The sequence below is a fragment of the Bidens hawaiensis genome, unplaced genomic scaffold, assembly GCF_021521415.1.
Source record: "Bidens hawaiensis isolate Kalapana, Puna unplaced genomic scaffold, B.hawaiensis_p1.1 tig00034173_1, whole genome shotgun sequence".
NCBI classification, from domain to species: Eukaryota; Viridiplantae; Streptophyta; class Magnoliopsida; order Asterales; family Asteraceae; genus Bidens; species Bidens hawaiensis.
Genome location: NW_027495888.1, coordinates 97,816 through 110,231, shown reverse-complemented (window position 1 = coordinate 110,231; position 12,416 = coordinate 97,816). Strand labels below are relative to the sequence as shown.

Here is a 12,416-nt window from a genome sequence, read left to right as displayed (position 1 = left end):
AATCGTTTTGGTTCCACGTACAATATTCAAACAAACACAAGATATCCTAAAACCAAAAGCTTACAACCATAATAAAACATCCAAACCGGAAAATAGTCTTAAACATATAAGACAATAATAAAACATCCAAACCGGATAATAGTCTTAAACATCCAAACTAGACTAGACAAACATGCGCTATTTTGGTAAAGATTGCGCTCATACATACAATACTTAATGAAACGGTTAAACCGAATTAATGTCAAAACTTGTATATGGTTAATTCTTACAAAACTATCTAACATGCAAAAACTTCTGTACCATAAGGTAAAACTTATCACAGGTTCTAGGAATAATCAGAATAAATGATGAGTCTTAACTCCTAAATTTCAACAAATTGTGACACTTTTATATAAATTTCTATGATTTTTTTTTTTTAAATTTTCAAAACAAATATCAAGTGATGAACACGGTTCAAGTGTCATTCATGTTTTATGAATACACACAAATGTTATTCACCTTAAGGACAACAAACATATGACATTAAGGAAATATCATTTGAAAGAATGAAACCTTAAACCCTCCTAGTTGTTGTTGACATTGGCCTTTGTTTCAATCCACTCATCATATTCATATTCATATTCATCATATTCATCCCATCACTTCCATCCACACACCCCTGCACAGATGATCTTCTGTTCTTCAATGGCGAAACCAATCTACTCGCCAGCCTCGAAGGCGAAAACGACCTCCTTAGCTTGGCAGCTTTCGACACTTTCTTAGGCGGCGATACTTCCTTTTTCTTATTGGCGCCTCGGGTAGGAGATACCGAAACAGCTGGGCTCCTAATCTTAACTTGAAACTTTACAACCGAGGCAGTAGAGGATGCTGCCGCTCCCTTTGCAGCCTTTCCGGGTGGTGTCTTGATCAAGAACTTATGCGGTGTTACCGGTTGGTTTTTTGGTCTCACCGGGGACTCGTTTTTGCTAAATTTTTGGTTCTGTAAATTAGATGATGAATGGAACATTGGGTTCGGGAAAATAACAGTTTTTCGGGCCCACGGGCGGTTCTTTGGGGACACCCGGTTAGCCGAAAAAGAAAGCCTACGGTTTTCTTTTTCGGCCTCTTGTTTCGGGGGTGACCCCGAAACTTTGAAATTAATGCGGGATTTGGTTCTTTGAAGTAAAGGCGAATGTGGTTCGGGTCGGATTATTTGTTTCTCTCTCTTCCGGCGGGCCCGAAGGTTGGTGGCTTCCGGGTTTAGTCTCGACTTTTGACGGGTAGCGGTTACTGGAGTTTTGGGGTCGGTGGTGGTGGTGGTGGTGGTGGCCGACACGATTTCCCGTGCAAATCGGGTTGCTTGGAGGATTTCTCCCATTGTTTCTCCTAGAATCATTGCTGGCAATGACATTTTCTTCCATTCCCCTTTATAATACCACAAAAATAAGAACAATCAACATCAAACAACCTGAAACTAGTAGTGGGCTAGAAACAACCAAACCGAAACCAAAATAAACGACCCAAACTATTAACCGTCATTTGGTTTTTGTTTCTTTTTTTTTGAAAGCCGAAAACCAACGTACCGACCTGGTTATGCCCTAATCGTACCAAAACCAAACGAACAACACCAAACTTGTTTATAATGTTTTTAGCTAATATATTATGAGTATGTTTGGGATTGAGTTTGAAAAGTGCTTATTGGCTTATTTTGGACCAATTTTTTTAGGCAAAAACCCAAAAATAAACCAAACCCGAAAGTATTCTTAGAACCAAAATTCCAACAGTTTGAAACCCAAAACCGACCCAAACCGATTATTCATACCCTAACCCAAACTCACCAATTTGTGTAGGCAATTTCCCAGGTGGGGATTTCTGATTATTTCCATTTCTGATAGTTCTCAAGTATCCCCTACTACCGCGCGGGCTAGCATTTACACCCGATCTCCCCTTCGTCCCACTCGTAACATACTCGAGTTCTTGCAACCGATTCAAACACTTCTCCACCTACAAACCCACAATTTAAATTTAAACAAACAATAAACAGATGGGGTTAAATAAATATATCAAAAGGGTACCTTGTTGAGGGTTTCTCGGAGCTGATTCGGGTCGAGTGGGGCCACCATCTTCTTCCTGGGCTTCGGTGGGGATCTTGCGACCATTGTTGTTAATAATAATATGTGTTTGGAACAGGTGTTTGTGTTTGATGGTTAAGGAAGAAGGAAGATGTTGACTTCAAGTATTGTGTGAGGTCCCAACGGTCTGATTTGTTTGAGTAAAGTGAAAACGGATACGAAGGAAGAATAAAACGGCTACTTTTTCATTCTATTAACAATTTAAATATTATTAATGGTTATTGTTATTATTTTATCTACTCATTAATTGACTTTTCCGTTTTACAGGTAATAAATTAACGACTAATTAAATAAATAATAACTTTCAATTAGTAGCTTGGAAAATCAAATTTTAAATTAAAATTTAAACCGGATTTAATTTATACTTGCTCGGTTTTAAGGTTTGAGTAATAGATCGGTTTGTATTCAGAATTCTCATTTTTCGATGCGAGTTTGTGAGTTTTAAATTTCATTTAAACAATGTTGGAACCATTCTCAATATTTGGATGAGCCTTTCTGAGATAAGATGTCAAACATTTATATTGATTTTGATGCTGAAGGTCTGACTCACCCAAAAAAAACCAAAAACCCCATTAAATTAGGTTTTAAATATGAAACCTTAAGATTCTAAGTCTTAATCATTATCCATCTATCATTAAACCAGAAGGCCAACGCATGAGTTTTAAATGATTCGATTTATGATAACTATCTCAAGACAGTTATGAACAATTGAACACGATCAACCTATACACATAATTAAAATTTTTTTTTTCTAAAAGAGCTTTTAATCACTTTATCTAAACAATAATAATAAGAAAATGAAGTAATTTATAAAGGTTTTTTTAACGGTCTAACAAAAATTTTATTAATAACTAGCAAGACGCTAGAACCGCCAAATACAATACACCTAAGCCACCGCGCAGGCGACAAAGCCCAAACAGGCATCACCCAAGAAACAAAAACAAACGACAAAAACATATTGATTACAATCGAAATCTTCTCCAATCTTCCCACGTCAACCTTTCCTTTTGGACATATTTTCAACCCAAAGGAAATCCATCGACTTTATCTCTTCAATCAAACTTGGAATCTGAATTGGAGTCCCATTATGAATTAGTGCGTTTCGCTTCTTCCAAAGACACCACATCGTAACCAAGAAAAACGCATTGAGCGCATTAGCTTTATCTTTAGGAAATAACGAGTATGAGGGCAACACCACCAAATCTTGAACACTAAAGGCATAAATTGATGGAACCTTACACTATTGGGAAATCAAGCACCACACCTTGTGAGTACTTCGCACGACATAAAAACATGATCAACCGACTCCTCTTCACTACCACAAGTTGGGCAAACCGAAGAACTTATCAAAATGTTTTTCCTATCCAACACATCTAGCGTTAGAAAACGATTGAGCATCGCCCTCCAAGCAACAAACCCCACTTTTTAGGAATCCAATTATTCCAATCAAAGATTGAAGCGGGCCTGACCAAAGTTTTTTATGCCAAAATGCTTTTAATATTCTAACCGAAAATGCACTTGAAAGGTCTCCACACCAAATAGTTTTGTCGAATCCGGACTCCAATAGAACATGTTGGCACGTAGTTAACAAGCCTCTTAACTCCTCTAACAATATCGGCCCTATATGTTCTGTACTCCATTCCCATCTTCCACAAATGATCCCATCCATCATAAAAAGACGGTCGACTACCAAACATCATAAAAAGTAATTTATAAAGTTTTGCATTTAATTTAAAACAGAAATTAAAAGTTGTTATAAATTATCATTAATAGTGACTATCTACCTACAAGTATGACATAATATTAGGACTCTTCATGTACTTAACTTCTCTGTAACGCCGCCCTAGTTTCAATAAATAAATAAATAAAATATTTCGAGTTATTTCAGTTGTCGTGTCGAGAGACGTTAATTAAATTGATTAAATAATATGTAGAGAATGGGTAGAATTAAGGGATTATTGGACTTAAGAGTGATTTGGGCCTAAAAGCCTTTGGGTTTTGCCTATTTAAACCCCTAAACCCTAATTTTATCCTTATCCTCATCATTCCATCATCATTCTCCAATCATAGTACACACACCCATACATACAACACAAATCTCCTGTACCGAACATTCCGTAATCCATCCTTCCATTTATTTCAAGATTTAGTTCAATCAACCAAAAAAAGGTAAACATTATATTCGTTTTCATTACATTTTCTTGTTAATTAAAACAAAAATAAGCGAACAAACGAATCCTTGAAAATGGAACGAAACGAACCAATGTCAACATAAACGAGAACCGACTGAATCGAATGAGAAATTGGTCTTGGTGAAATAGGTGGACTTGATAATACACACACACACACACATATATATAGATAGATATCTATATGCACATATATACAAATACAAGTATATACATACTTATATATATAGGGGACGGTTTAGTGGAGAAATGAAATTAGAGTGAGAAGTTGGAGAAGTGAATCCTGACCATTAGATAGGCCTACATTTATTGTGACAGTTTTGGTAATTAATTATGCAGGTTTAAGATTTATATTTTAATGAAAACGGTACAATAGTAATCTTGTGATACAATCAAAATAGGAAACTAAGCTAGTTGTTTGGAAACTTGCTTGTTATAATCAAACCCTCATTGACTTTCCATATTCCAAATCTGCACAAGATTCGTAATATCAATTATGTCACCCCTTTATCGCGCGATATCTTCTAAATTAAGAGATAATCCATCAAATCCACAAAAGTATTCATGTGATTCTTACAAATCGTCTCAGTTTGTGAAAAGATATCATCTGTCCGAAGGTGTGTAGGTCAGTGTAGGCTAAATTAAAAATTCTGGTGACTTGTGTTTTCCAACCATGTATGCTACGGATGTTACCATGTGGAGGTCAATGTAGGGTAATGTATGTGGTTAGTAAGTTATTGTGTAGTGTAGTGTAGTGTAGTGTAGTGTAGTGTAGTGTAGGGTTTGCTTATGTAAAGTGTGTGGTATAAAAGAATAATGACATATTTCTCTACCAAGTATTGTATAAATATGAACTCGTGTAGGTAAGTGTAGGGGGAATATATGAAACTATTGCGACACAAAACTGCAATTGATATTCTATAAATAACCTGATCATGTCTTTGTTATGTTGTCGAATCATGGCATGTTACGCAAAGCAAAAATAGTCATAATCAACTCAGTAATCGGTTTTGATTTAAGTTTTAAATTAACAAAAATATAGGATATAAAATAATTGTTATGATAATTTGAAAATTCAAAAAACCATTAATACCTACCATATAAAAGAAATTATGAAATTTACTAAAATGCCCATGCATTTAATTAAATGAGAAAAGAAAAAGAAAAAATCTGATTGGTTCAAAAGATTTCTCTAACTTCTCACACTAATATGATTTCTCCATTGAACTTAACCACACACACACACACACACACACACAAACACACACACATATATGTATCTTCTGCCACCAAAATCAAATGGAATCGGAGGTCCCGAGGTACAACCCGTGTAACGCCCGCTAATTTTTCAGTTTAAAGATTTAAAGCATGTAGAGTATGTATATTTCTCGGGAGTTATCTGACATGTTTCGTTGACCCAACCATCTTCCCGGTACATTAAGTTATCTAATCTTTCCTTCCAAGTTGCCATATCTCTTAAATTTGAGGGGCTAGGATGAAACATTTTTATATTATAACAATAAACTATAAAAAAAAACCCTAATCCTATTACCTTGTCCGATCGGCAGCTTCATTGCCCCCCCTGTGATTTTCTTCTTTCCAGCCACGGTGTGAGCATAAAACATCAATTAAAGGTTAGTTCTTTGATTCCCCAAGTCTTTTACACCTTAATTGGTCGTTATAGCACGCGTATTGATCGATTAATGGCTTGTTTTAGGCTAACCGGGTGGCTGTCCAATTGAGCATTTCCGGGACTGTTTTGAGTGAGGTTTTTACACCAAAATCTTCCTAGGTATGTCTGGTATATCATACTTAAAAATCATGTTCATTGGTGTTCGTTAGATTGGTCAACTAGTTGTAGTTTGATAGATTGCGTTCGGTTGACTAGAATTGTTGATTGTTGCGTTTAACGCGAGGGTTGAAGTGATTAATGACCAATTCAGCTTGGGGGAACTTGATTTGGCGTATGGGCTGTTGGAAATTAATTTTTATAAGTTACGGGGCTGAATTGGTTGTCGGTTACTCAAACGGGTCGGTACAACGCGCAATTGCGTTTATTGAATGGTTGGTGCGTTGTACTTGCGAGTTACTGACCCATTTGACTCGTGTAGCGTCGTGTGGACTTGTTGGATGTGATTTTATCATGTTGGGTCCACACGGGGCTGAGTTTGATGTTAATGGCCTAAACGACTCTTAAACGCGCGTGTTAGTGTCACCTAGTGCTTCCGGGGGTAAATTGGGAATTCTTTATTCCTGGGAGTATCTAAGGGTCGTGTTGGTGAATGTAAGGCCCCGGGGGCTGTTATGATTGAGTTTGATGAGGTCGAGACTTTAGGTAACTCGAACCATGTTAGAATGTCTCGTAGGATAAACGAGTCCTTTCGATGTCGATTGTAATGCTTGTATGTAAACCGACAGGTGTTTGAGTTTTGGGAATACTTAGGGATTATCTAGCTCGTGGTGAATACGTGTCTTGTGTCAGATGAGTTCATGATGCCCCTTTTTACTCTTTTAAGATTTTGGGCTAGCATGCACACCTAAGCAATTTTGCTTGATGAAATGTTTAAAATTATTTTGGATGGGCTTACTTGTATAGGGTAGGCCTTGAGATGATATTATCGTATGTATGTTTGTATGTATTATTGTATGGCCAATATTTGGCGATGTTAGTAGTCGTTATCGACTACGGATGTTACGTATGCCTACTTTGTGTGTGCATACGTTGGATGAGATGTTACGTGTTTGGGTTATACGTTTGCTCGACCTGATGTTATTACTTGGATGTTATATATATGTATATATATATGTATATATATAGGGATGTACTTATAAAGATGTTTATATATATGTATGTATATATAAGGATGATTATTTTTATTGATGATGATGACCTAAATGATGTATCCCTTTTATATTTTAAAATCTTTGGAATGACTATTATGATTATTATTATCGATGTTATTTATTAAAACTTGAACTCACTCAGCTTAAGCTGACTTTGTGTGCATGTTAGTGTGAGTTTCAGGTTAGGAGAAGGATGCCTTATCGCTTGGACGTGCACGAATCTTCTTGGACGGTGAAGGGCATACGTGGGTGGAAGATTTAAATATTAAACATTTATTTTAAAAAGTCTTATCAAATATATGTGAATTGGTTTTGGGCATAACTCCCGGGTTTTGGGAACTTATTTTTATTAATTATGGTTTTCCGCTGAACTATACTCTGAATTGGTTGTTTTTATGAAATGCGGTTTTCAAGTTTAAGTATTTTTATAAGTATGATGGATGAATACAAACTGTAGGATTCCCGGGATTCGGGGTCTTACAAATTGGTATCAGAGCCATGGTTCGAGGGATCCAAGCATCCCCGAATGCTTGGACTCGAAGTGTAAGAGAGAAACTTGTATGCCCACCGCAAGTAGCTGCACGCCAAGAGGTAACTTTAAATTGTTTAGTCATTCCTTTGAATTTTAAGGTTTCTAGTATGTGATTAATTGTTTAAGTGTTAGATAGAATGCTAATGTGGTTAGGGGCCGGGGGTGATTAGGACGAGCGGGGTAAAGTAAACGACTAATTACACTTGATTAACGTCATTAGAAGTTTACCCTTACCTTACATGTTCTAAATGCCACTTGTACTTGACCGCGTTAAAATTCTGTCTTTGTAGGTATAAGTCATGGTTAATACTCGAGCAGCTAAGAGAGGTGGTCCTAGTGTTCGCGGCCGTGGTCTTAAGCCACGTGCCGAAGCTGAGAGTGAGATTCCTACTCCCCAGCAGGAAACCCCGATTCATGAGGAGGGGGATAACCCCGCCTTAGATCTTGCTATGCGCGTGGCTATCGCGGATGAGGTTTACCTGGTGTTCCATAGCGCCATTCCTGAGATCGTTGCTGAGGCCGTTAGGGCCATGGAGGAGTTACTGTTTGGTAAGGGTTCGGATAAGGGAAGGAAAAGTAAGGAGGTGCAGGTCGAAGAGGAGGAGGAGGTGTATGTGCCGAATGGGGATGAAGACGAAGTGAGGACTGTTAGTGTATCTACTCAGGGTTGCTCATATGGTGACTTTAAGAAGTGTGACCCCCTTCTTTCGATGGTACTAAGGATGCGTTGGCAGCACATCAGTGGGTGAGGGAGATGGAGGCTGTTCTGAGAGTTAGTACGTGCAAGGGGGATGACATGGTGACTTATGCTACTGCCTCGTTTCGTTTTGAGGCATTGTGTTGGTGGAATAATCTGGCGCAGGCTATGGGTGATCGTTCGATTAGGAGGATGACGTGGGATGAGTTGAAGAAATTGGTTCTTGATCAGTTTTGTCCTCCGCATGAATTGGATAAGATTGAACAGGAATACTTGACCTTGGAGGCGGGCAGTATGACGCATCAGGAATACACCACAAAGTTTAATAAGATGGCTCGCTTATGTCCCGATCTGGTTACTCCTGAGGCAAAGAGGATTAAGAAGTATGTGAAGGGCCTTCCGGTGGATATTCGTAGGGGTGTGGTGACCACCAACATGAGCTCCTTTCACTTGGTGGTTACCCTAGCGGGCATGTTGCATGATCAGAGGGAGAAGTTGCCGCCGACCGAGACTAGAAAGACTTGGAACTCAAATTCATACGGTAAGTGGCCCGGGGGAAGCAATTTTAATTCGTCTGAGAAGAGGGTAAAGACTGAGACTCCGGATGTTAAGAGGGATGCGGCGTTTGGGAATTGGAAGAAGTGCCGGAGACCACACAAGGGGGAATGTAAGAGTGGGTCTGGTTCTTGTTTCCCATGTGATAAGGTTGGACACCCCATTTCGAGTGTCCGACGTTGACTTGTTTCCGCTGTAAGTGTTCCGGCCACTTGGCATCGAACTGTCCTACTACCAAGGCGGGGGGTCCGGTCAGGGAACTTCCTCGATGGGGAAGGTGGAAGAGAAGCCGAAGGCCAGGGCAAGGGCCTTCAACATCTCCAAGAGAGAGGCGAAGGATGACACAGATGTTGTTTCAGGTACTTTTTCCTTATTTATCTTTTATTCCACCGTTATAATTCCTCATTCCTTTGGAATCGTATGTATGATCGTGTAGCTAAGTAGTAGTGTAATGTTATCCCAGGTACCTTTTTACTTGATGAATTACAGGCATCGGTCTTATTTGATTCGGGTGCCAGCAGAAGTTTTGTGTCTACCGCTTTCTGTTCCTCGCTGAATAAATCACCCGAGCGCGTAGTCGATGTGTTTGAGGTTGAGGTTGCCGTAGGAAAGTCCGTTTCTGTGTCTAGGGCTATTCAGGGATCTTCCATCGAGTTGTCTGGGTATAGATTTCCGGTGCGGTTGTACTTGATGCTGCTTGGCTGTTTCGATGTGGTGCTTGGGTTGGATTGGCTCGCGAGTGTTGATGCTCAGATCATTTGTGGTCAGAAACTTGTTCGTCCGAGGGCCCCGGATGGGACCCAAATTACGGTCTTTGGTGACCGGAATGGTGCGACGCCACATATCATATCTATGCTTAAGGCGGGAAGATTGATGCAGCGGGGTTGCCGGGCGTATCTGGCGTATGCTATAAATATGAAAACCAAGGTGGCTACCGTCGGTGATATTCCTATTGTTCGGGATTTCCCGGATGTATTTCCAGATGCTTTTTCAGATGTGCCGACGGACCGCGAGGTCGAGTTCCAAATAGACCTTGTGCCGGGCGTAAAACCCGTTGCTCGAGCCCTTTACCGTCTAGCACCGAATGAAATGAAAGAACTTATGGCTCAATTGGAAGACTTGCTCGACAAGGGCTTCATTCGACCGAGCATCTCACCTTGGGGTGCCCCGGTCCTATTCTTTAAGAAGAAGGACGGTAGCATGCGGATGTGCATTGACTACCGTGAATTGAATAAACTCACTGTTAAAAATCGGTACCCTCTCCCAAGGATTGATGACTTATTTGATCAGATTCAAGGAGCTAGTTGGTTCTCGAAGATCGACCTTAGGTCCGGGTATCATCAGTTGAAAATTCGAGAGGAAGATATTCCTAAGACTGCCTTCCGCACTCGTTATGGGCATTATGAGTTCCTCGTGATGTCTTTCGGTTTGACCAACGCACCGGCTGCGTTCATGGATCTTATGAACCGGTTGTGTAGGCCAATGCTCGATCGTTCGGTTATTGTGTTCATCGACAACATTCTTGTGTATTCCAAAAGCGAATCCGATCACGCCGTCCATCTCACGGAAGTTTTGGAAGCTCTGCGAAAGAACAAATTGTATGAGAAATTTTCTAAGTGTTCCTTTTGGTTACGCGAGGTTCAGTTCTTGGGTCATGTTATTAACCCGAGTGGTATTTTGGTTGACCCTGCAAAGGTGGAAGCCGTAAACGAATGGGGATCTCCTAAGTCTCCATCCGAAATTCGTAGTTTTTTGGGCTTGGCGGGGTATTACCGCCGCTTCATTCCCGACTTTTCGAAATTTGCTTCATCATTGACCAAGTTGACTAAGAAGAGCATTAAGTTTGTCTGGGGTTCTGAGCAGGAGGAGGCTTTTGTCGAGTTGAAGAACAGGTTGACTCATGCCCCGATTCTAGCTTTACCCGATGGCACTGATGATCTGGTGGTTTATTCTGATGCCTCTTACCTGGGGCTTGGGTGTGTTCTGATGCAGCGAGGTCGGGTCATCGCTTATGCCTCACGGCAGTTAAAGCCTCATGAGGCGAATTATCCTACTCACGATTTGGAGCTGGCGGCGGTTGTGTTTACGCTTAAGTTGTGGCGGCATTATCTGTACGGTGTTCCTTGCGTTATCTATACCGATCATAAGAGCTTGAAGTATTTCTTCGAACAAAAGGAACTGAATATGCGGCAGCGTCGATGGTTGGAGTTGATTAAGGATTATGATCTGGAGATTATGTACCATCCCGGTAAGGCTAACGTGCTAGCCGACACGTTGAGCCGGAAGGAGAGGCCGGAACCTATTCGTGTGAAATCTTATCAGCTTATTCTTAAACCTGATATTTTGAAACAAATAGCCAACGTCCAGAATGAAGCTTTACAGATGGAATGGATTATGTCAGAGCGTTTTTGGGGTCAAGAAAAATTGTTGGAAGACGTCGGTGATGGGGTGAAGTATAAGGATGGGCGTTTATGGGTATCGAGGTATGGGGGATTTAGAGATAAATTTTTGGATGAGGCACACAAGTCGCGCTATTCCATTCACCCGGGCGCGACCAAGATGTACGAAGACCTGAAGAAGAATTATTGGTGGCCTGCGATGAAGTTTGAGGTGGCTCAGTACGTGAGTAAGTGTTTGGCGTTTCTGCAAGTTAAGGCCGAGCACCAGAAGCCGTTAGGAAAGCTTCAACCGTTGGAAATACCTGAGTGGAAGTGGGAACATCTTACGATGGATTTTGTGACTAAATTGCCGCATACTCCTAGGGGTAGTTATGACACCATTTGAGTAATCGTTGATAGACTGACCAAGATTGCTCATTTCTTTCCGATTTGAGAGACTTTTAATTCGGAGCAGCTGGCCGATGTGTTTATTCGTGAGATCGTCTCTAGGCACGGGGTGCCGGTATCTATTGTTTCGGATAGGGATACGCGTTTTACCTCCAGGTTTTGGAAGAAGTTCCATGAGGAGATGGTTACCAAACTTCTCATCAGTACCGCTTATCACCCGCAGACGGATGGTCAGTCCGAGAGAACCATACAGAATCTTGAGGATATGTTGCGGGCTTTCATTATCGATTTTGGTGTTAGTTGGGATTGTCACTTACCGTTGGTAGAGTTCTCGTATAATAACAGTTATCACGCCACGATTGGGATGCCACCGTTTGAGATGTTGTATGGTAGGAGGTGTAGAACTCCAGTCTGTTGGGGTTCCATTGGTCAGAAACATTTGGGTAGTTTGGAGGTGGTTGAGGCTACAACTGAGAAACTCGATAAGATTAAGGCTTTTATGAAGGCCGCTCAGGATCGTCAAAAGTCCTATGCGGATAAAAGGCGAAGACTTATTGTGTTTGAGGCTGGGGATCGGGTTATGTTGAAAATTTCCTCTTGGAAAGGTATTATTCGTTTTCGTAATAGGGGGAAGCTTAGTCCAAGGTTCATTGGTCCGTTCCATATATTGTCCCGTGTTGGTGAGGTAGCGTACAGACTGGA

General features: G+C 40.4%; 1 protein-coding gene across 1 annotated transcript; it reads right to left on the bottom strand.

The window, feature by feature from the left end:
* Positions 1-460: 460 nt before the first annotated feature.
* Positions 461-2,192, bottom strand: LOC143585803 (putative microtubule-binding protein TANGLED). The gene is made up of 3 exons (XM_077067498.1): positions 2,055-2,192; positions 1,818-1,983; positions 461-1,404 (listed from the first exon to the last, which is right to left on the bottom strand). The coding sequence occupies exons 1-3, from the start codon at positions 2,136-2,138 to the stop codon at positions 554-556; spliced, it is 1,101 nt and encodes a 366-aa protein (XP_076923613.1). The 5' UTR covers positions 2,139-2,192; the 3' UTR covers positions 461-553.
* Positions 2,193-12,416: the final 10,224 nt, after the last annotated feature.